We start from the raw sequence: 25,962 nt of genomic DNA on the forward strand, positions 1-25,962 counted from the left end.
AGCACTACTTATTTACTGTCTCTTAAGCCATTTCCTGAGAGAGAAAATTAACAACAGTTAGACTTTAGTGAAATGAAACTCCTTTACAGTGGTGGTTTGGAAGATACAATGCTGTGGATGCCTTAGACACAAGACTTTCTTGACCATTTTACAGATCAAATAATTGCCTTGTGTTGTGTCCATAAAGAACTTCCATGGTTCCATGCAGACTTGGCTCAGAAAAGATGCCAGATTCTATTTAAATAATTAAGAGTTATTTTGTTGCAAAATAAGTTCAGCTTTGCTATGAAGAGAGGAGGTGCCAGGGTAAGACTTGTTAGAAGCCTCCTGCCGCATCTGACCTTTGCGAGCAGCTGTAAAGCGATTAGTCTCTGCGTTTTGTCCAGCTGTGTGCAGTACAGTTTTTCTCCCTCAAGTTATTACACAGCATGCCGTTACCACAGTGAGCCACCAGATGGCACATCTTTCCTGCTAAAACCAAATTTAGCTTTTCAGAAAGACTGGCGGAAATTGAATTGGTGCTAAAACCGGGATCAATGTGGTACATTACAAAAGGTACTGTTATTTTTAAATCTTTAAGTAGTTCCTCACTGTACAGCCGGGAATACTTTATTTAGAGAGCCTTAGTATTTAGACACCTAAATAGCTTTAGTAACACCTCAGGTCACAGGCTGGTTCCCAAACTCCTGTTTTTCACCATGTGCTACTACCATCTGATATTCCTTCCTAATGCCTCTCAAAGTTAGATGCATATGAAAATCATTTATGGCGCATCGGAGGAGGCTCACCTCCAGAATTTGATATAATTGGTGTGGAGTGTGGCCCTAGGCATCAGGAGTCTCCGTTTTCCAACGGTTCTCCTGTGCAGCAAGTCTTAGAACCAGTACTCTCAGTCTTGGCTCTCAAAACAGTTCTCTGATCCCGGGCATCAGTATCACATGGCGCCTGCCTCATTTAACATGCATGTTTCCTGGCTTCCCTTTTCAGAGATTCTGATTCACTCGATCTGGCCAGGGATCTGGGAACCCACTGAATAACAAATGTCCCAGGTGACTGTGATTCTTACGAGCAAGAAAGTTTGAGAACCGGTCTCGAATTTTAGCAGGCACTAAAATCACCTAGAAGGCTTTTAAGAACACAGATCGCTTATTAAAAGAGAATCGGTTTCTGACTCACCGAGTTCTCAGGCAATGCTAATGCTACTGGCAAGGGGACTGCATCCTTGGAAAACCACTGATTTAGAGTGACCTTGTCCCGTCCCCCAATCTGATGCATCTGGAGGTGGTAATATGTAAGAAGAGACTAGAACTGTTCCTTTTGATAAAGTGATGTTTTTCAGAGAAAATTTACTTTTTAAAATCGAGTGTTCCCCAAGTAAAAGAAAGCATCTGTAGACCTTCTAAAGCAATGCTTCTCAGATTTTATGGAGCATGTGATTCATCCAGGTATCTTTTTAAAGTGCAGATTCTGACACAGCACATCCGGGCTGGGACCCGAGCTGCTTTTGTAACAAGCTCTGAGGTTCTGACGGAGAGGAAACCATTCTGTGCTGAAACAGGTCACATGTGTTGAAAGTACTGGAGAAAGACGGGTGGTGTTCCAGGTCTGAGACTATTTAAAAACCCAGAAAAGGCTTTTTCATTCAGGTGACAAGTAGGCTTTAAGAAAGTGACAGGGTGGGACGCCTGGGTGGCTCAGTTGGTTGGACGACTGCCTTCGGCTCAGGGCGTGATCCTGGAGTCCCGGGATCGAGTCCCACATCGGGCTCCCAGCTCCATGGGGAGTCTGCTTCGCTCTCTGACCTTCTCCTCGCTCATGCTCTCTCTCACTGTCTCTCTCTCTCTCAAAATAAATAAAAATAAAATCTTTAAAAAAAAGAAAGTGACAGGGTTTTGCTTAGTCTGGTCATGGGTGGGGTATGCTCTCATAAACATAGCTATGATGAATGTTTTTGCATTTTTAGAATCTAAAATTCAAACTTTAGAAGCTGTGAAATGGAAACAGCAAGGACTTTCTTTTTCTTGCAATAAATTGCCCCTTTTATTTGATATATATAAAATTTCTATGTAAAAAATATTCTTACCTTTTTGAGCTTAGTGGCAAAATAATAATTGAGGTGTTCAGTTGGCAAACAAGGTGAATTATAAAAGAAAAAAATGCCAGTACCTCTGGTGGGCCCATGGTAGCACCTGTGATCTTTATTTATTTTTTAGGATTTATTTGTTTGAGAGAGAGAGAACCTCAAGCAGACTTCCTGCTGAGCAGAGAGCCTGGTGCAGGGCTTGATAACCCCAAGAGCATGACCCAAGTAGAAGTCAAGAGCCAGCTGCTCAACTGACCAAGCCACCCAGGTGCCCCATCTGTGATCTTTACACACTCTGCTGCCTCTTCCACAATTTGAACACCATGTGTCCCATAAATACTTACCCAAGCAAAATATAAACAACCTACTTAATTTCTTTGCTGTTTTTATACCTGAAGGATCTGTTGAAATACCTGGTTAAGATTTATTCTGAGATACAAGTAACGTGTTTTAGAACACTCTCCATACTTACTTTGGGTTAACTTTTTCAGAGATTCCTTAAACTTTTTTATGCCTCTTGATAAAAATTTCCATTTTCCAAAACTGGCTTAACAGCCAGTAAGTGTTTTAGACCTTTTCCTTAACAACCTAAATTTTGAACTTACCTGTTATTCACATCACAGATTTAATGCTTTCTATAGTTGCATTATGGTTTTTGCACAGGTAATGGGAATTGTATTCAAAATTACACAGAATTTTGATTGCATTACAAAATTCCCTCCTCTTTTTGGATAGAGAAATTATAAAGACCTTTCTGTAGTTACCATTTTAAAGCTGTCACAAGTATGAGAGCAAATGAGATTGTTAATCTGCTTTTAACTATTGTGTAAATTCAGTAAGAATTGAATAGCTGACCCTTAGAGTTAAGCATGTAAGAAGCCTCTTTTTTACATGTAACATTAACCTCAAAAGGATTAGGTCTCTTTAGAAAGAGTTACTTTTATGTGCAGAGTCTATGAGCTCTCTAAATCTACTGTTGGCCTCACTGTATCACCTTTTCCATTTCAGAAATTGTACAGCGAAATAGATAAAGAAGATAATCTCAACACAAAGGTATGGTTTACCTGTGCCACTGGTCGACAACAGCCTTGGATGGTAGCCTCCAGATTATTTTGGGTTTGGGTTCCCCAATGGCTGAGCAGTTCAGTAGTAATTTGTCCCCCAAATTCACCTCAGTCCACCTCTGGGATGCAAACTCTATCCTGGGGATGGTTTCTTGCTCTTCCACTGTAAGAATTACCACTCTTCTCTCCGAGCCAGTGGAACTGGTAGCAATGCATTCGTAAGTGCCCCTGTCTGAAGAGGCTACATTTCTTAGATAGAGAGTCCCATTTGCAAATAACAACAACTTGGGATTTATAAACTGCAGTGGTTTCACTTCAGTGCCATCAGAGAGGACCCAGTGAACACTAGGCTGAGGAGTTCCTTTGGCAGTACAGGGCAATTTCAAACTTTCACCCCAAGTCCCTACAATGACTTGCCTCTTTTGCTCTAGAATAACAGGTGGGGCAGCAATGACTTGTATTTTGACCAGCAGTGAATCCTGGCCAGCTGAGTTGCTGGCCATGCATCTGTAAAAGCCCCGGTCATAAATGCTGAGATTGTGGATGACCAACGTTCCGTCAGAGGTTACCAGGGTCTGCCCATTCCCCTCAGATGACTCAGAAACCACTGTTTGGTTTGCGAGAACCCAGGAAATTGTAGGACTTGGTCTACCTTCAGCTCTGCACTTCAGTTCCACAGTGCTTCCAGAGTGGACTGTGATCTCTCTGGTATGTCTGTCCAGGATCCTGGGGGGATAGGAAACCACGGATAACGTGACATGAAGGCGGTCGGTGCCAAGCAGATTGGATGCCGAGCACAGGTACTGTCCACGGTCCTGAATGCCCACCCTCTGTATGGCGAGGGTGCCATTGGACAGCACCTGGAATCTGCTATTCTGTTTCCTTTTAGATAAATCAAATCCTGATAGAGAAGAAAGAAATTTGTAGTCATAATCATCAGAGTTTAAATAGAACACAAATTGTTCAAGAGGAAGTCTCAAGAAGAAAGCTTTGGGGGTACTGTTAGGCTATTGAGAGCAAATATATTTAAAATTAAAATTAGGACACTTAGTGGTAAGAGTGTTAAAATATTCCTAAAAATTTTTTATTTCCATAATTTTAATATGAAAAGCCTTAATGGTTCAATACAGTGGGCCTTCTATTTTTCAAATCATATTTCTTGTATCTGCTTTCAAAGCATTACAAAAAATGTTCTTAATTAACATCTTTTAAAACCTTCTAATGAGCAAAAAAAGTTATGCAGCAAATGTCTAATGAGAATATCAATAGTTTCTGTATCCTGGAGAGATTTGAAACTGGTGTCGATTCTTTGGATGTGTAACCCTGAAACATAACACAATCTTTTCCTTGTTTTATGACTAAGGAAGACTAAGAGTAAAATAAATAAATAAATAAATAAAATAAAATAAAACAACAACAAAAAAATAAAACAACAACAAAAAAAACATCAAGAGTGTCAGATACCTGATGAGACTCTAGTCCAGAGGATGGTGGGCAGGGGATTTCCGACAGCCTCACAAGGAAGAAAGGCATCTGAGTTAGCAGGAACAGTAAAACTTGCTGCTTTTCCTCCAACTATTCTGGGCCTTTCAAATATATTCCTAGACAAAGAATCAAAGGGAAGGAGCTCAGAGGTTGTTATTTTTTGAATTTGTGTCTTATCAAAGCCATTTTTCTTTGCAGTCTTTTTAATATCCCAGTCTGAAGCATGAGTGATGTCCTCTGGCAAGCCTGGACTAGGCAATATGCTCACTATTGGCGTTTTGCCTTTGTTAGCAATTTCTGGGTATGACTTCTGCCAGAAGTGGTTTTCTGACCACGGAGTGGAAGTCAGTTTAGAATTCTGTGGTTTAACTGTTACTGGGGCTGGCATGGAAGTAGAATGAAACAGATTGGAGTAGATAAAGTGGGTGGCTCCAATTGTGACCTTGACATTTGGGCGAACTTTGGGAGATGTTGCAACCTCTACTGCTAATTGCTGTGGATTAGCATTGTGCCTAGAGTATTCACGTGGTTTGACCACTGTATTTGTCATCATTTTAAAAGCAGGAGTTGCCATGTTGTCTGTGACAGTACTTTGATTATTCAAGGGATGGGAGGTGGGAATTGGCATTGGAGCAGCACTACTACTCAGGAATGGTGGCATGGTTGAGTGTCTAATGATTGTGTTCCTAGTTGTGCTCTGGTGTAGTTTGCTGGACAAAGTGATTTCAGAAACAATTCTCTTCAAAGTCTGAGTATTCTCTTGGGGTCCTTCTTCAGTTATGTCTGTCAGACTAAGCATTCTTGGATAAAGATTCATTGTACTTGAAATTCCTTTCATGTTTTCTAAGGGGAGCGTGGTTGAAGTGTCAGCCGCAGTTAGATCAGGAGGTGTCATAGTAGTGGATACAGTGAAGCCGGAACTCTGACTGGGAAAGGAGTGTGGGTCATTCCTGTTCCTCAGAGGCTCCTTTTTTCTTTGTATGTTTCGTGTGCTAGGTCTGGCTATTTGGGTTTTACTGATGATGACTGATGCAGGGGCAGTAGGAGGAACAGTTAGCCTGGCTGTCTGCTTAGATACTCTAGGAGGTTTAAGGTAAACTGGTGGAAAGGGCAGCTTCTTCATTTTTGGGAGACTTACAGAACTGTGTGTTTCAGTGATATTTTGGTGAGTTGTAGCTGATGTTATAGATGGAATTTGCATCACACTTGCTGAGAGTGTTGTGAAATGGAAAGGGAAAACGTTAGCCGTGGGTAAAGCAGGAGATATTTTAGTAAGCACTGTGGCTGTGTTTTTTGGTGAGCTAAATTGATGCTGATTCTTTAACCTCTCTTTTTGGACATGGTTATTTACAAAGATCTGATGCCAGGGAATTTTCCTTCTTAAAAATCTTGTAATGGCTGTAGTCGTCGACATTGATGGCTTGGTGGTGGGATCTGGAACTGATGACATAATCATTGACTCCCTTTGAAGTTCGCTGGTATTAGACACACTCGGGTAATCATTGTTTGGAATAGGAGTTTTTTCCTCAGGTAAGGAGTTGGGGGCATGAGTCATAACTGCGTCAGTTGGAGTCACTTGTGTACTTTCAGCACTGAAATATTTTATTGTGGGTATTGTTTTCTCAATATTTACATTTAGTTTGTTCTCAAATAGTAATGATGGATTGTGGACTAGAATTGTAGAATCTTCTTCTGTGACTTTGGCAGTTTCAGCTTTGGTGAGCATGATGGGGGAAGAACTTGGAAAAGAAAATGCTGTTGCAGCAGGGGTGAGCCTTTCCCTGGGAGAACAGGATGGGCACACCACACTGACCTCTGTGGCTGAAAATGCAGTAGTGCTTTCTTCAGAAGAAACTCTGAATGTTGGTCTCACAAAGCCATATCTATGCTGTCGAAGAACTGGAGTTCTATATGGGCTGATAATTCGACCCCTACCCCAAATTTTCCTCCGTCTTCCAAAGCGCCTGGATGTTAGCAGGATGTTAGTTGTACTATTTCTTGGAATCTGTGACTGAGAATGCGCAGCAGTGTATGGGCCCGAAGGTATCTCAGAGGTGTTAAGCTTTTGAATGATGGATGGATAGAAGTGATTGATCCTGGGGTCACTGACTCTTGTTACAGATGTCTGATGACTATTTGTGGCATTTACTGACCCTACGAATATATCAGCTTTGCTGTTAGCACTACTCAGCATTTTGATATTGACATCTTTGCTTATAGTCCCCATTACTTTTGGGAGTGTACTTTGTAAATGTTCTTTTTTCTTCCTAGGGTTGTCAGCTTCCTGAATTTGTGTTGCTTCAGGTAATAGAGGAAAGATAGTGGAGAAATTTTCATTGGTTGTGCCTCGCATTTTGCTTAATATGGTTGGGTTTATATTCTTTGACATGGTTGTAGTTTTAATAGGAGATGGTTTGAAATCTATTGGTTTTTCAGGTGGTAGGATTTGTGGACCCACAATTGGAAAGACTTCAGTGACAGCACTTACATTTGTCACAGAGGTATCAGGTATTTTTCTGGAATTGGCAATCACTGTCCTTGCCAGAACACTAGGAGCCTTAGTTGCCAGGACCATCAGTTCCTCATCTGGAGGGAGCATGCCTGAAGAGTCTATTTCCTCACCAGGTATATTCAGGAGTTGGGTGACCACTGGAGGGGGTCTTGTTGTAGTATGTTCTTGCTTCTCTGGCATAGTATTCTTTTTAGCTTTTTCCAAAAGTGCTGCCCAGTGCCGTGGGTCAATTCTTCGAGCAGAGGAAGAGAAGGGCCTCCTGTGCTCCCTAAAATGTCGATTTAGTGAATCTCCTCGCCGCCGGTGTATTGACTCACGATTGTTATGCTTTTTACTTGTGCTCAAGACTTGTTTTCCAGTCTCGACTCTCACTGGAGCAGATGTAAGGAGTTGCACAGCTGATGGGTCCTTAAGATGGGCAGTGGGATTGGCCTCATCAAATCCAGATCCATCTTTTTCTACATTAAGCTCTACTGGCCTTTGCCCTTTTGTTTTGACTGAAACTTGGTTAATCAAAAAGTCAACCCCTGATGGGTTGGCTGCTACACAACAATAATAACCCTGGTTTTTTGGGGTGATCTGTAATATTCTTAGTGTGCCATTGTTCAGAATTTGCTTGTCTTTGGAGGACTGATAAAGCACAATGTTTCCTGGAAGAACCCAGCTAACAGAGGCATCTGGGATACCAGAAGAATGACAGGGAAGGTCAAGTATTTCACCAGTGAAAACTGTATAATGAGCCCCATTTTCATGATGGGCTTCTAAAGTGGGCTCTAACACAGTGATTCTATAGGTGAGAATATCTGCATCATCATAATTGGTGCTTATGCAGTGGTATACGCCTGTGTCAGAACTATCAGCCATCTGGAGTTCTAGTTTTCCACTTTTGTCTATTAGGATTCGTCCATCTTCACTAACATATGGGGCTCTCACTTTACTCCCATCAGCCAGAAGCCACTCCAAATGTGGGGTAGGGTCTCCTTGGCCTGGGCATTCTAGGCTGGTGGTCCCACCAATCAAAACAGTGCGTTCCAGCTTAGTATTGTTATCTCTGGAAATCATGGTCCATTTATGCTTCACTGGACTTGTTTCTGCCCTTGGTAAAGTGACTTGAACCTCACTGCAGTACTGGATATGCAGTGTACTGAGTGTGGCGGCAGTTCTGTTCAGCTGCAGGGAGATTTGGTCTTGCATTAACCAATGGGGATCTATTGTGAGATCAGCCTCTATGCCAGTAAAGATGTCTTCAGGTTCAGGAGCCACCTGTTTATACTTGTAGTAGCGTTGTGGTGTTTCAGTGAGCAAGTGGCTCCTTTCTAGAGTCAGAGGAGAATCACTGTACAACGCCAGCACTTGCCATACTTGCTGAATGTGATTGTTATCTATGTTACACACCAGAAATGTTGAAAATGATGTATTTAGCATGATAGAGTCATTTTCTTCAGTGAATGCAATGGATGATGTCTTTGAGGGCTTTTGGATACTGCAGACCATGTTAGCTTCATTTCCAAATTGATCTGTCATATTCAAAGTGACGGAGCCAAAGGGTGCCATGAAATCTTGGGGAGAGATGGACACAGGAGTGCTGTCTTCCAGAAGAGACAGTTTCTTTAATTTCAGGGATGAGTCAATGGTTGGCTTGGCACACAGGAAAGCTGCAGCTGGGACCATAGCTAAGGGCGTGCCCTTAGAGATCCTGGGGTTCACGCAAAGTGGACATTGCTGAGGACTGGAAGGACTTCTTTCTTTTTTGCATTTTATTATATCTAGGAAAAATGACAGTTGAGTTATTGCCAGCTGTGGACTCTTTACATTTGAACATTTTAAAGAAATAGCTTCTGCTAAAATTTGAAAGAACAATTTGGGAATTTTAGTGTTTAATAGAAAGTTTGCTACATTTTTGTCTTTAGGTTGACTTCTAAACAAATATTGTCTCTTCACCCTGCCCACAGTATTATATCTGTGGTCACAAGGATTTTTGTCTATCTTGTTGATTGCTTTATTTCCCATATGTAGAAAGTACCTGATATATATTTGGTACTCAGAAAATATTAGCAAAAAGAATAATTTCCTTTAATAGGGAAATGAAATATATGCTTATGTTTCTCACTTTTACTAAGAGTGGTTCAGTTCTATTTCCTCATTTTAATGTTTTAAGGGTCATGGGGCGCCTGGGTGGCTCAGTGGGTTAAGGGTCATAGAATTTCATTTTCCTTTAAAAGATTAAATATTTCATAGAATTCAAAAACAGGTTAAGAAAAGTTAATATCTGTTCTCCTCAAACTATTCCAAAATACAGAAGAGGAAGGTAAGCTTCCAAACACATTCTATGAGGCCAGTGTTACCCTGGTACCAAAACCAGACAAAGACACCATAAAACAAGATAACTACAGACCAACGTCCTTGATAAATATACATGTAAAAATCTTCAACAAAATACTAGCAAACTGCATTTAACAATACATTAAAAGGACCATCACCATGATCAAATGGGATTTATTCTGGGGACACAAGGATGGTTCAATATTCACAAATGAATCAGCATGATAAACTACATCAACAAAACAAAGGATGAAAATCATATGACCATCTCAACAGATGAATAAAAAACATTTGACAGAATTCAACATCTGTTCATCATAAAAACTATCAACAACGTGGGTTTAGAGGAAACCTGCTTCAACAGAATAAAAGCCAAATATGACAAACCCACAGCTAACATCATCTCAGTGAAAAACTGAGAACTTTCCTCTAAGATCAGGAACAGGGTGTCAACTCTCACCACTTTTGTTCAATATAGTACTCTTCAGAAGTCCTACTTGCAGCATTTGGACAAGAAAAAGAAAAGGCACCCAGATTGATGTGGAAGAACAAAAACCGTCACTGTGTGCAGATGACATGACACTGGCACAAATACAGACACATAGGTCAATGGAACAGAACGGAGAGTTCAGAAATAAACCTATACTTATTGATCATACCTATGTTATGATTCATCTGTAACAAAGGAGGCCAGAATATAAAATGGGGAAAGGACAGACTCTTCAATATAAATGGTGCTATCAAAACTGGACAGCTACATGCGAAAGAATGGAACTGGACCACTTTCTTACATCATACACAAAAATAAACTCGAAATGGATTAAAGACCTAAATGTGAGACCTAAAACCGTAAACATTCTGGAAGAGAGCACAGGCACTAAGGCATCTGACAGTGACCACAGAAACCCTTTTCTACATATGTCTCCTTGGGCAAGGAAAACAAAAGCAAAAATAAACTAATAGGACTGCGCCAAAACAAAAAGCTTTTGCGCAGTGAAGGAAATCAACAAAAAGGCAACCTACTGAAAGAAGTTATTTGCAAATGATATATCCAATAACTAGTTAGTATCCACACTATATAAAGGACTTCTACAACTGAACATTAAAAAACAAAAACCCCAAATAATTTGATTTAAAACTGGGCATAGACCATGAATAGACTTTTTTTTTTTCAAAGAAGACAAACAAATGGCCAATAGACACATGAAAAGATGCTCAGCATCACTCGTCATCAGGGAAATGCAAGTCAAAACCATAATGCAAGATCATCTTATACCTATCAGATGGCTATAAAAAAAAAAAAGAAATAGCAAGTGTTGGCAAGGATATGGAGAAAAAGGAACCCTCATGCACTTGTGGTGGGAATGCAAACTGGTGCAGTCGCCGTGGAAAACAGTATGGAGGTTTCTCAAAAAATTAAACAATTACCATAGGATCTAATGATTGCACTACTGGGTATTTACCCAAAGAATACAAAATACTAATCTGAAAGGATACATGCACCCTCGTGTTTACTGCAGCATCACTTACAATAGCCAAGATTTGGAAGAAACCTAAGAGTCAAAAGAGAAATGGGTAAGGAAAATGTGGTATTTATATATATTGGAATATTAGCCCCCCACACACACACACACAGGAGGAGATTGTGCCATGTGTGACAACAGGGATGGCCTATGTACTCCAGTATGACAGGTGGTGCTACATATGTCTGGGTCAGCATTCTTTGGTAAACTTTAAAATCTAAACTTATGGAGAGAAGATGTCCGGCAAGCCTGAAAACCTTTGAGTACTTGTAAGAGGCTCTTCTTAGTCATCCAGTCATTCCCAACCAGCCATAACTCTTAACCTGCTCATCAACACCCTGGGTTCAGACCCTGACAAAGCAAAGAACATGGCAGACTTCTGGCTTAATTGAACCTCAGCAATTATACTCACATCTTGGTATGCTTACTATTGCTAGCACCTAGACACAGAGTTAGCAGAGTTAGTTAAAATACCTGAACACCAGGTATTTTACTTCAGATGCAGATCTTACTTATCACGTCACTTTCATTTCCTCCATCAATCTTTTAGTCATACAGACATGCTTCCCATTCCTCAACCTGCCATGCCTTATTAGACTCTGGAATATGCTCTTCCTTCCACTTCCCATCATTTGCCATCTGACACACCCTCTTCCATCAATGTCTAACTGCTTACATCCTTCAGGACCAGTCACAACACCACTTCTGGGTGGGCTTTCTGTTTTATGTGCCCCTTATATCTTTCACTTCTCTTATCCTACTCCTTACCCATCCACTATTAGAATGACCTGTCTAGTTACTGTATATCCCCGGCCCCAGCCAATGGATGCTCACAAAAGTTTGGAGGGAGGGATGAAGGTGGGCAGACAGGCCAAATTCTAAGGTCACATTTTGCCACATTTTAACTTAAAGCTTGAGGTATGTCTTAAAAATGAAGGTGTTTTACACCAGCTGACCAGCTATCAGTCTTGATATGGCTTCTGCTACCGCACAGAGAACACTGTCTTAGCTATTTACATTGTTTTCTCTTTAACTGAGTTACATGCACTGTTGGTACTACATATATTAAGTTTGCCACTTAAAATGTTTTTATTAAGGGGCACCTGGGTTGTTCAGTTGGTTAGGTGTTCGGCTTTTGGTTTCAGCTCAAATCCTGATCTCTGGGTCATGAGATCAAGTCCTGATCTCATGGATCCTGATTCAGGATCTTTGCTCAACACAGAGCCTAACTGAGATTCTCTCCCTCTGCCCCTCCCCCTGCTCACTTGGTCTCTCTCTATTTCAAATAAAATCATTAGAAAATAAAAATGAAATGTTCGTATTATGCTTTGGCACTAAAACAAGAAGTTATTAGGTGGGTAGAAAGGCTGAAAACAGAAAAGATAGACATAAATTTAATATTAGTAAAGCAAATGTTTTTCAAAGAAATAGCCACAAATCCTAATTTTATAGAGAAACAAGACAACGACCTTTGTGAAACCTAAGCAGCCAAGATACCCACAAGTAGATGAAGCTGTGTTACGCTGGACTACTGATATATGTGCAAAAGGATTGCCTAACACGTTCCACCTGAGGCAACTGAAAACATGAGGAACTGTCACATCTCTTGGAATGGGTGAAAAAAATGTCCAAGCAGAAGTTGACATGACTCATTCATGATTCTTGTAGGATTATCATTAAGGTATTTCGGTAAAAAGGAAAACATGTAATTATTTAAACATGACTGAAAGATGTTAGCCCTAATGGGTTTCACTAATTATATGTGTGTGTTTATGTATATACACACATACACAATATATATGCATAAACAGGTTGTGGACATATTAAGATTATATAAGTGGGTGATAGACTCCTTTGTATTCACCATCAAAATGGCTAATTGGGTACCCATTATGTTCTAGGCACATTCTAGGAGCCATATGTAAATAAATCTGACATAGAATAGGAAAGGCAAAAGTTTGGAGGGAGGGATGAAGGTGGGCAGACAGGCCAAATTCTAAGGTCACATTTTTGCCACATTTTAACTTAAAGCTTGAGATATGTCTTAAAAATGAAGGTGTTTTACAACACCAGCTGATCAGCTATCAGTCTTGATATGGCTAATAAATACAATAATAATACTAATAAATACAATAAAATGTAATTCATTCAAGAATGGAATTGTGGGTAAACCGAAAGTGGTGAAATAATGATAGGTAGCCCTTGAACGACATAGGTTTGAACTGTGTGGGTCCACTTATATGGATTTCTTCAATAAATATAGTGGAAAATTTTTTTTGAGATTTGTTAGAATTTGAAAAACCTTACAGAAAAACCACATAACCTAGAAATGTTAAAGTATGTCATGAATGCATAAAATGTGCACAAATCCATTATAAAAAGTTAAAATTTATCAAAAATAGTAAACACTTAAATCCATTATTAAAAAAGTTAAAAATTTTTAGAAGATTTTATTTATTTGACAGAGATCACAAGCAGGCAGAGAGGCAGGTGGGGGGGTGGTGCAGACTTCCCGCTGAGCAGAGAGCCTGATGTGGGGCTCGATCCCAGGACCCTGGGATCATGACCTGAGCTGAAGGCAGAGGCTTTAACCCACTGAGCCACCCAGGTGCCCCCAAAAGTTAAAATTTATCAAAACTTATATGCACACTTAAGCATGTCAAGGAAAGCATACGCAAAGCTACAATATGAAATCATAACTGCCTAAAATTAACTGTAGTACATACTGTACTAGTATAATTTTGCTATTGAAGTAAGTTCAAGTATTGTGAGTATCCATTTAAAAATGCTATGTGACACTAAATAACTCTGTGAGAGTAATTCATCTCTCCAGTAAATTGCATACTGCAGTAAAAAGTGATCTCCATGGTTCTCATGTATTTTTCCATCATTTGTAGTGCAGTATCACAAGACTTGAATAATACCATGGGGCCCAGAGCTCCTCTAGTGATGCTGGAAGTGCTCCCAAGAAGCAGAGAAAAGTTACGACATTACAAGAAAAAGTTAATAGGTTTGTAGCTTCGGTTACCTGCCACTTTAACATCAATGAATCCAGCATAAGGGCCTTTGCAAGAAAAGAAAAGGAAATTCCTGAAACTGTCAGTTTTACCTGCTGGTATAGCAGGTGTGAAAACCTTGCACTTTTTGTAAAATGCCTTTTTATCTTATGTTGAAAAATACAGCCTTTATGTGGGTACAGGATTGCTAAAGAACAGCATCTCTGTAGACACTCATATGAGTCAAAAGAAAAGCAAAGTCATTATGTGAAACTTAGAGCAAAAGAAAGGAGAAGGATCTAAACCTGGAGAATTAAATGCCAGCAAAGGATGGTTTGATAATTTTAGAAAGAGATTTGGCTTAAAATATATCAAGATAACAGGAGAAGCAGCTTCCACCATCCAAGAGGGAGCAGATGAGTTTCCAGACACCATCACAAAAATCGTTGAAGAGAAACAATATCCACCTGAACAAGTTTTTAATGTAGATGAAAGTACCCTATTCTGGGGTGGGAGGGTGGGGAGCCACAAAAGCCATTTATTTATTAGTAAGGAAGAGAAGGAAGCACCCAGAATAAGGCTAGGGATAGGCTAACTTTACCGTTGTATGCAAATGCAGCTGGGTTCATCATTAGGACTTCCCTTATCTCTAATGTTCCTAACCCCCAAGCCTTGAAGGGAAGTGATAAACACTAGTTGCCTGTCTTTTGGTTGTACAGCAAAAGAGCCTGGATGATAAGAATATTTTTTCTAAATTGGTTCCATTGATTCTTTGTTCCTGAAGCCAGGAAGTACCTTGCCAATAAGGGACTGCTTTGTAAAGTTCTTTTAATGTTGAGCAATGCCCCTAGCCACCCAGAACCCTATGAGTTCAACACCAAAAGCATCAAAGTGGCTTACTTGCCCCCAAATATATTTCTAATTCATTCTCTAATTCAGGAGGTCCTAAAGGGATCGTTAAAGCTTATTAAACATAATATTCTATGGAAAGGATTATTAATTCTATGGAATAGAACCCCTGATAGAACATCATGAAAATCTAGAAGGATTACACCAGTGAAGATGCCATTGTTATAGGAAAAGCCATGGAAGCCATCAAGTCTGAAATGGTAAATTCCTGCTGGAGAAAACCATGTCCAGATGGTGTGCATGGCTTCAAAAGATTTACCCCAGAGCTAATCAAGGAAATCCTGAAAGACTCTAGATATGGAAAAAAGAGAAAAAAATAAAAGCACAAGGGGGTGGGGGAGTGGTTCAGGGAGGTGGTGGTGAAGGGTTTCAAGAAATGGATCTTAGAGAAATTCAAGAGCTAATAGACACCACAACAGAGAGATTAACAGAAGATGACTTTGTAGAAAATAATGCTTCCAAACCAGTGCCTAATGACAAGGGAGAAGACTCAGAAAAAGCAGTGCCAAAGACCAAACTGACCTTTGACAGTCTGGCAGAAGGGTTCCTATTAATTCAAGACTGTTTTTGCAATGGCCACGGTCGCCAAACTGTGGAAAGAACCAAGATGCCCTTCAACGGACGGATGGATAGGGATGATGTGGTCCGTATACACTATGGAGTATTATGCCTCCATCAGAAAGGATGAATACGCAACTTTTGTAGCAACATGGATCGGACTGGAAGAGATTATGCTGAGTGAAATAAGTCAAGCAGAGAGAGTCAATTATCATATGGTTTCACTTATTTGTGGAGTATAACAAATAGCATGGAGGACATGGGGAGTCAGAGAGGAGAAGGGAGTTGGGGGAAATTGGAAGGGGAGGTGAACCATGAGAGACTATGGACTCTGAAAAACACTCTGAGGTGTTTGAAGTTGGGGGGGGCAGTTTGGGGGAACCAGGTAGTGGGTATTAGAGAGGGCAAGGATACATGGAGCACTGGGTGTGGTGCAAAAATAATGAATACTGCTCTGTTGAAAATAAATTAAAAATAAATTAAAAATAAAAAAAGACTGCTTTTGACTTGCTTTAGGATATTGACCCTTCTGTACAATGGGCACTGAAACTAAAGCAAATGGTGAAAGAAAGATTGGTCCTATATAGAAACATTTCTAGAAAAACAACAGAGCAAAAAGTCTGACAGAAATGACGAGGTATTACTGTAAAGTTGCACTGAGTATACATGCCTCTCCTGCTTCCCCTCCCACCCCCTCTGCTTTTTGGACAGCAAGACCAATGCCTCCTTGAAGAGGGGATGATGATGATAGGGATGAGACCTAATGATGTACCACTCCCTTATAATGAAGAGTAGGTAATTACAATGCTGTAGATTTAATAAACTTATCTATCGTGCATGTTTTATGTGAAAACCCAATAATAGTATAGTAAGAACTGTGTGAGCTGCTTTTGTACTGGTGCCTCAGTTTTCATTATGTAGAATATCAGTGCAAGACTTGTATGGAAGTGGATAGCATTTCCTTACATAGGCATGCCGTGAGTGATATTTAACATAAAATTAATGTGTTAGCTTACTTACTGTCTTATAACTTTTCTTTTAAAGAATTACATTAGTATACATATGCCTCTGTCTTATAATTGGAGAAGCTGCATTGTCAGCCTATCAACACAGGTAAGGGGTTTGAAAATCTTGTATTATGAATAAGACTAACACTGTTTACCATAGAAGTTTTATAATGATACATTCCTTAGTGTATGGGCTAGGCTACCATAAAACAATCATTGTTGCTTCATTATCAATGCATGGATATGAAATAAAGGTGAATTTCTTTTTGACATTGTCTTTCCATTTTTGATGTCTAGCATTAGTGAAACATATCTATAGTGTTTTATATCATATAAGACATTATTAATGTAGGTACTGAAACAATTTCTTATAAGCACATGGTATAAATTTACAGTATCAATAAATACAGTATAGTTAGTGTATTTCCCTTATGATTTTCTGAAACATTTTTTCTAGCTTTATTATAAGAATACAATATAAAACACATGAAAATATAAAATATGAGTTGATTGACCATATATGTTATCAGTAAGGCTCTCAGTCAACAGTAGACGATTGGTGGTTAAGTTTTGGGGGATTCAAGTTATACATAGATTTTCAGCTGTGTTGGTGATCAACTGTATTCAAATACAGATGGGGCGAGTGGAAACCTCCAGGTTTCCCGGAAGGAGTGAGTGCTGAGCAGAGTTTGCAGGCTGTCTGGGAGCCCATCCCACAGAAAAGGAAAGGAAGTGCTCCAGGCAGGAAGGCCACAGGGTTGAGATAGGAAAACAGTGAAGAGTGTGTCTGGGATGGCAGGGCGTGCTGAGGATTGGAAAGGAAGGAAACACGGCTAGGCTAAACTAGGCTGAGGAGCTCAGGCTTTGTTCTGCAGGCCGAAATCAGAAAATTTTTATGTAGAGGGCCAGATAGAAAAGATTTTAGGTTTGTGGACTATGGGTTTCTGACATAACAACTGGACTATACCATTGTAGCAACAAAGCAGCCACAGTATGAGGCATGACTGTTTTCCAATAAAACTATTTACAAAAGCCTTGTAGAGGGGCACCTGGGTGGCTCAGTCTGCCTTCAGCTCAGGGTCCTGGGATCGAGCTCCACATCAGACTCTGCTCAGCAGGGAGCCTGCTTCACCCTTTCTCTGCCTGCCTTTCTGCCTACTTGTGATCTCTCTCTCTCTGTTAAATAACTAAACTTTAGGGGGAAAAAAGCCTTGTAGAGGGCTATAATTGGCCAATTCTTGAACTTTTATCACAATTTTAGTTCTTGGACTTTAAAAAAATTCCTTAGTATATAAAATAAATAGGTATCTTAGAATCATGGTATATTCTACTTTAAATGTTAGCTGCTAACAATATACAGTAGCCTGATTTTATTACCAGAACATATAATTAGCAAAATGGCAGGTAGCTTTGATACCATGTAGGAACTGAATACACAATCATTTTCTCTCTGGTGTGTGTAGTTCTTTCTTGGTGGGCATCACCCCCTGCCCTCCCCCACTGCCTACTGCTACGTTTCTCAGATAAACTTTCCTTGTGTGCTCACCATTCTCCGCCCCCGTACTCCAGCTAGCAACCACATGAAAACCCAGTATTTCTTCCTCATTCTCCTTTATCTCTCCCTGGCATTTGAAAGTATGGACAAGCCCCCACTCAGTCCTTTTGTGGTCTGTAAAGCTACATGCAAGTGTAGCTTGGTCTGTCTTTGTAGTTCAATCTGTCATTCTTTGACACACAGACCTTCTCGAGCACTTCATCCTTGGGCTCTTGTTTCTCCCCACTCCTGTCCGTCTGGTCTGCTGCTCATAAACTGACCATCCCCCCAAAACATCTCTGTGTTCCAAGCTTTCACTGTAAAATCTCTTTGGCTGCTAGGATTAAGTACAATAATCATAGCTGGGTGTTCAGTTCTCACTATGGTGGATTTCCGAACACCCTGAACCTATGCCAGGCAATTGGGCTCTTCTTTACCCTCTTCCTGCAGCTTGTTCTGTCTTCATGTACAAAGCAGTTTCTCCACCCCAAATGCATTTTAAAGAAAGGTTTTGATTTTTGAATTTCTGCTTTTCTACGTTCTAGCTGTGTGACCTGGGTAGGTCGCAATGAAAATGATGATAACACTTCACACTTAGAGCTTGCTTTGAGCCCTACATTGTGCTAAGCAATTTGTATGTAATATACTTTCCAATTATTATTATCCCTAGTAAGAAGATGGAAGCATAAAGGGTCTAAATGAGTAGTCTAAATTTAGTAGTAGTCTAAATTTCCTCAGCCTCAGTTTCTTCATCTGTAAATGGAGGATTATTGTGAGGATTAAATTGAAAACATTTAGCACAAGGTCAACCCCAAACTCAGTACACGTTAACTCCCTGCTAGCTTGTATATTCCTTCTTCTCCCTTTGATGTATCTTTTATGACCCAGTCCAATTTCCCTCCTTTTCAATCAAGGTAGAAGTAAATTTTTGCTGATTCTAATTTCCTATGGAACTAAATCTTCAATAAAGTATTTCGATGTTGTTCATTTATAGCCTTATTGTCTTTTTTTTTTTTTTAAGATTTTATTTATTTATTTGACAGAGAGAGCACAGGTAGGCAAAGTGGCAGGCAGAGGGAGAGGGAGAGGCTCTCCACCAAGCATGGGACCCAATACAGGGCTCCATCCTAGGATCCTGGGATTATGACCTGAGCTGAAGGCAGCCGCTCAACCGGCTGAACCACCCAGGTGTCCCTAGACTTACTGTCTTTTTATGTGTTTAGCATATTTGCCTCAAATATTTGCTCTTGGAGAGCTAAGGTGGTGTCTATTGCCCTAAAGTAATTCTCAAAGTTCAGTTAATGTTCTCTGATTTGCTTTTTAACTAATTAACTGACTACACACAGACACACATATAAATAAGATGGCAGCAATTTCAAACCTTTTCCACTTTTCCCAAGCTTTTGGCCTTGACCCTGTCCTGGAATCCTCCTCCAGTCACCTCTCTTGGACCTTCATAGGGGTGAAAAAGCCATTTGATAATAGCTTCCTTTGTCTTTTGTACCAGACACAGCAATTCCCCTGCCTCTATGCCCATCTACTTCTCTTTCTCCTAAGGAAAATCCTTCCACCTATGTCTGGATCTCTTGCCCTCCAGTCTTCTCAGGGGACCGGTTCAATGGATGATCTGCCCCTTTGAAGTGTTGTCACCTTCTCTACCTTAATCTTTTCTCACCTTGAACATGCTCAAATCTCTCTCATGCATGAAGAATCCTGTGTGATTACACATTTCCATCTGGCTGCACCCTCCCTCCATCCCTTACCTCAGGCCAGACTTCTCCAAGAGTGGACTGCTCCCTGCTTTCCATCTCTCTCCCCACACAACAATCTCTCTCCCCATCACTCTTTCCGAAGTGTGGAAAATCAATATCTTCCCCTTTGATGACAAAATCAATATGTTCCTTTCAGTCATTTTCTCAAAGACTTAATTATTTAGTTAGATATCAACAGTTAATAGTGCATTTAATTGTTTATTCATTTCTGTCCCCCCTCTGCTGCAAGAATGTAAACTCTGTTATGGGGCTATCTTGTTCATTTTTAGATCCCTGTGTTGTGATCTCTTGTTCATAGTAGGTTTATAATAACTACTTGTTGACTGAATAGATCTTGCCTTCTTCGTGACAAATTTTACTTTCCCCATCAAAGCACATTTCACAATCTGATTCTCTGTTTGCTTCTCTGTAACATACCAGAGGCATGGCTAGAGCAGAGACAGCGCTCTTGACAGTTCTATCACCAAGCACAAGATCTTGACTAGAACTCCAAAAAAATGTGTATTGACTGAATGACTGAAAGGAAGATAAGAAAAAGGAAGGGATTTTATGGTTCATGGTAAGTAAAAAAGAGTAACACTCCTTTTTCCTAATTTTGCCAGAAGTGATGACTAGATAACTGACCTGAAACAACACACTAATAATTCATTAAAGAGAATTCATTACCACAAAGTTATTATTTAGTGTCCATTTTCTCTCCAACTAAATTACCTTGGCCTCCCCACTTCCCAGTAAAAATCTCCAGGCAGGTTTCCTCTACTTAGGACAAAGAAATAAATAGCATACGTATATACCTGGTTTTTCCTGTATCCAATCAGACAACCATTTTAAATGGCAATCACAAGTCCATGGGTTCCCATGAAGATAGAGGCTTTCCAAATCAGGCATATTGGAAATCATCTCTTGAGGGAGGGAGCTCAGGAAGTTATCAGACAAGTACAGGTACTTAATAAAAGATGTTTTAAATATCTGGAGGTATTTCAAAGAGACAAATGTATCTGGATGGAGCTTAGTGAGCTGATTTCCTTCCAAGTGCACCAGTCGGAGAAATGTGAGTCCATAAAAAACCTCTGGGTTTATAAACTCAATATTGTTGTGGTCCATATGCAACCGTGTCAAGCTCCTGAGGCCATAAAAGGTATCTTTCTGAAGTTTTCGAATTTTGTTATAGCTCATTTTTAATACCTAAGAATAAACAAACAAAAAACATTTAGTTTGTCCAAGGAATTTCACAAAAGGGAAAAATGTGTCAGTAATAAAACATGTTAGAATTAATCCAAAACAACATGTGTATTTATTTGAATCCTAATTCAAACAAATTAGTTGCCAATTAAATATGAGAATATCAGGGAAATTAGAATACTCATGATAATATTAAGGAGTTATTGCTAAAATTTACAGATTAATTTTATGGTTATGTTTTAAAGATTCCTTAACCTTGAGACATATATGAAGTGCCTGTAGATAAAACATTAAGATATCTTATTTCTTTTAAAACAATGCAATGAAATAAAACAAGTACTGAGTCATAGTACAAGTGAAGCAATCTGTTATGTCTTGGTAACTACTGAACCTGGATGATGATATTTTGGGATTTATTATAGTATTCTTTTTACTTTTGTATGTGATTGAAAATTTTTATAGTAAGTTTTTAAAAATTGATATTTCAAGTAGATTTAAGGTTTCTCAAACATGGATTTTTTATAAGAAAGCAATATATTGAATTTATCTGTCACATTTTTAACAGTGTTATTGAGATATAACTCACAGGCCATAAAATTCACCTCTTTAAAGTATACTTTAAGTAGTTTTTAGTACATTAACAGTGGTGCAACCATCTCCACTAAATTTAGAACGTTTTCAGCACCCCCAAATCAAAACTGCTGCCATTGGCAGTCATTCTCCACTTTCTGCCTAGCTGTAGAAAGCAACAAATTTACTTTATTTCTGTGGAATTGCATATTCTGGACAGTTAACGTAAATGGAGTCATACAGTATATAGCCTTCTGTGTCTTGCTTTTTTTTTTTTTTTGAATTTGCCTAATCTTTTCAATACCCATCCCTGTTGTAGAATTATTAGCCCTTCATCCCTTTTTATTGCAGAACAGTATTCCATGTGGACATATGACATGTTTTGCTTATCCACTTATCAGTGGTGGACATTTGGGGTATTTTCCACTTCTTGGTTCTTACGAGGAATAGGATTTTGATTGATTTTGCATTAAAATTATAATACTTCCTGAATATTTTGATAGCATGAGGATATTCTTTAGTAGAGAGCACAATGTGGGGTCATCCCAGGACCCTGCGATCATGACTCAAGCTAAAGGCAGATGCTGAGCCTCCCAGTTGCCCCACAATAATTTCTTTTTACATTTTTTCCCCGGATTTAACCTAAGATATCACCTTTGTTGAAGAATGCTTTTCTGGAATGACAAGTTCCCTAATAAGCAAAGGGAAATTGACAACATGGAAAAGCTCTGACGTAAATATTACCTGGGAGTACAATCCCAAACTCAGTGTTCTCAATATTGAAAACGGGGTGATGAGAATAAGTATTTTTGGGGATTTCATGAAGACGTTGTTTCATCTAATTCTCTGAAGATATATATTCCAAACAATGTCTGATTAAGCCATACTAAAGGAATCACATGCCCAGACTGAATCCTTTGCATTATAGGAACCTGGTATGATGTCAGAACGCTCTATGAACACTGGCATTTTGTCTTTTATAAAGATATTGCTGAACTTATTTTATTATGCTGTATCTATTTTATGAGGATCTTTGGACTAGAAATCAGATGTGTCTTGGGGGTCAAGATGGTAGAAGAGGAAGACTCTGAGCTTACTTCCTTCCATGGACAAACCAGAACTACAACTGTTTATAAAACAACTATCTCTGAGAACAAAATGAAGACTTGCAGAAATGATTTTACACAATTAAGGATATAAAGGAAAAGCCATATCCTAATGGGAGAAGCACAAACATGTGGTTTAGCTAGGAATCCACAATCCCCGTGTGATGACCCATAAGGGGTAGGGGTTGTATCACAGTCATGGAGGCCCTCCTTGAGGAACCAGGGGATCAAGCCCCACATTGGATTTGAGTCTTGAGTCCAGGGGTCCTTAACTGGGAAGACATAACATCTGTCTTTGAAAACCAGTGGGGCTTATGTCTGCGAAGGTATAAGAAACTGAGACTCTGCTCTTAAAAAAAAAAGTGTGCCTGTAATCTCCCTTGTTCCTAATGTCAGGGCAGAGGCAGCAGTTTGACCAATGCCTAGGTTACACATAAAGGAGATTAATTTTACAGCATGTGCCGAGGGGCAGGGACATGCTGTAACATTCTTTGGAACAGAAGTGAAGGTAGGCAGCATTTCTTTTTGCTCCCATTCTATGTCACTGGCCCAGTTCAGGTGGGAGCAATTTCTCCCCAAGTAAACCCCCCCCATTTTGAACCCCATTCAGGAGAGTGCCCTCAGCAGTCACAACCAGGCCTCATGGCCAGCCACCCACCAGTGCATACAAACCACAACAGGAGGGTGCACACAATCCACACCAGGGAAACCCCTGGGGCATCACAGGAGTTTGTGCTACTGGACCCCACAGGACACCTACATAAAGCCACTCCTTCAAGACTGGGTAATATAACTGATCTACCTAACACACAAACAATGAGGGACAAAATGAAGCTACAGAGGAATATGTTCCAAATGATACAATCTACCTGAAAAATAATTCAGAATGACCATAAAGATGCTCACCAAACTCAGAAGACCGAATCAACACATTGAGAACCTCAATTATGAAATAGAAAATATAAAAAGGAACCAATCAGGGCTGAAGAATAAAAAATATACTAGAGGTAACTGAGAGCAAATTAGAAAATACAGAGGAATGAATCAATGATATGGAGGACAGCAATGGAAATCACTCTATCAGAACAGCACAAAGAAAAAAAGAGAATAAAAGACTACATAGAGTTTAAGGGATCTCTGGGACAACATCAGACATACTAACATTTCCATAGTAGGACTCCCGGAAGGAAAAGAGAGAGAGAAAAAGGCACAGAAAACCCATCTGAAGTAGTAATGGCTGAAAACTCCCTAACCTAATAAGTGAAACAGACATCTCTGTCCAAGAGTCACAGAGTTGTAAAGAAGATGAGCCCAAAGAGACCCACACCAAGACATTAAAATCAAAGTATCAACAGTTAAAGAGAGAATCTTAAAAGAACTGGAAGATAAAAAGTTAGATATAAGGAAATCCCCATATGACTATCACAACTGATTTTTCAGCTGGAACTTTACAGGTGAGAAGGGAATGACAGGATATATTCAAAGTGTTAAAAGGGAAAAAAAAAATTGCAAGAATTCTCTTCCAAGCAAGATTGTCACTCAAAATTGAAGAGAGATAAGGAGTTACCCAGACAAGTAAAAGCTAAAGGACTTCAACAACAAACCAGCCTTACAAGAAATGTTAAAGGAACTAATTTAAGTGGGAAAGAAAAGGCCATAAACAGGAAAGATAAAATTATAAAAGAAATGATCTCGCTAATATAAGTAAACCTATAATATAGGTATGGATCGGAATGTCTGGGTGGCTCAGTGGATTAAAGCCTCTGCCTTCGGCTCAGGTCGTGATTCCAGGGTCCTGGAATCAAGCCCCGCATCAGGCTCTCTGCTCAGCAGGGAGCCTGCTTCCCTTCCTCTCTCTCTGCTTACTTGTGATCTCTGTCAAAAAATTTTAAAAAAAGGTATGGATCAACCACCTACATATATAGTATGAAATTTATGAAATTTACAAAAGTAGTAAAATCATCTAGACTTAAAATTACTAGTCAGTGGATTCACTAAATAATAAGATACAAAATAGGACCTCAAAACATGAAACATTGTGGGGAGTGGTGGTAAAAATGTAGTGCTTTTAGAACACCCTTGAACTTAAACGATCTTCAACTTAGAGTGCTACATAGAATTTTATGTCATATATGAACCTCACAGTAACCATAAACCAAATACCTTTACAGTTTTGCAAAAAATGAAAAGAAGGAACACAAACATAACATTACAAAAGTCACCAAATTACAAGGGAAGAGATTAAGAAAAACAGAACTATAAAATAACAAAATGATAACTACCTGTCTATGAATAATTATTTTTTATTAAATCCAAATATAGAATGTTATATTAGTTTAAGGTGTATAACATTGATTCAACAATTTCTTACATTACTCAATGCTGACCATGATGTGTAGTTACCATACAGTGTTATTATGATATTACAGACCATAATTTGCTATGATTTTTATCTCCATGGCTTACTTATTTTATAACTGGAAGTTTGTACCACTTAATCCTTTTTTATCCATTTCCCCATCTCCATATACCCATTTCCTCTGGCAACTACCAGTTCTCTGTATTTAAGAGTCCATTTTTTTTTCTTAATTTGTTAGATTTTACATGTAAGTGAAATTGTATAGTATTTTTTTTTTTTTTAGATTTTATTTATTTGACAGACACAGCGAGGGAGGGAACACAAGCAGGGGGAGTGAGAGAGGGAGAAGCAGGCTTCCCAATGAGCAGGGAGCCTGATGCGGCGGGGCTCCATCCCAGGACCCTAGGAACATGACCTGAGCTGAAGGCAGACACTTAACGACTGAACCACCCAGGTGCCTGTATTTGTCTTTTTCTGATTTGTTTCATTTAGTACAGTGCCTTCTCAGTCCATCTGTGTTGTTGCAATTGGCAAGATCTCATTCCTTTTTTTATGGTTGAGTAATACTCTGTTGTATTTATACATACTGTATCTTTATCCATTCATCTGTCAGTAGGCACCTGAGTTGTTTCCCAATCTCAGCTATTTTAAATAACGCTGCAGTAAACATAGGGGTATGTATGTCTTTTTGAATTAGCATTTTTTGGGCACCTGGGTGGCTCAGTCTACTAAGTGTCGGCCTTCACCTCAGGTCATAATCAAGAAATAGATTACTGGTAATGAAATTGAATCAGTAATAATAATAAAAAAATTCCAACAAGAAAAAGTGTAGGACAGGATGGCATCATAAGTGCATTCTCTACCAAACATTTAAAGAGTTAATTCCTATTTTTCTCAAACTTTTCAAAAAAATAGAAATGTTAAAGGAGATTCTTTGAATGGAAAGACCATAAATAGGAATAAGAAAAATTGGGAAGGAA

The 25,962-nt window shown here is 39.3% G+C and overlaps 1 protein-coding gene across 1 annotated transcript in view; it reads right to left on the bottom strand.

The window, feature by feature from the left end:
- IGSF10 (immunoglobulin superfamily member 10) overlaps positions 1–25,962 on the bottom strand; it is a 45,950-nt gene that overhangs the window by 2,063 nt on the left and 17,925 nt on the right. The window contains exons 3-5 of the mRNA XM_044251604.1: positions 20,560–20,950; positions 4,612–8,910; positions 3,148–4,048 (exon numbers count right to left, since the gene is read on the bottom strand). Of these exons, the coding sequence (XP_044107539.1) occupies positions 3,148–4,048; positions 4,612–8,910; positions 20,560–20,950 (5,591 nt within the window). The remainder of the gene's footprint in view (positions 1–3,147; positions 4,049–4,611; positions 8,911–20,559; positions 20,951–25,962) is intronic.

This window comes from Neovison vison, chromosome 6 (assembly GCF_020171115.1).
Source record: "Neovison vison isolate M4711 chromosome 6, ASM_NN_V1, whole genome shotgun sequence".
NCBI lineage: Eukaryota > Metazoa > Chordata > Mammalia > Carnivora > Mustelidae > Neogale > Neogale vison.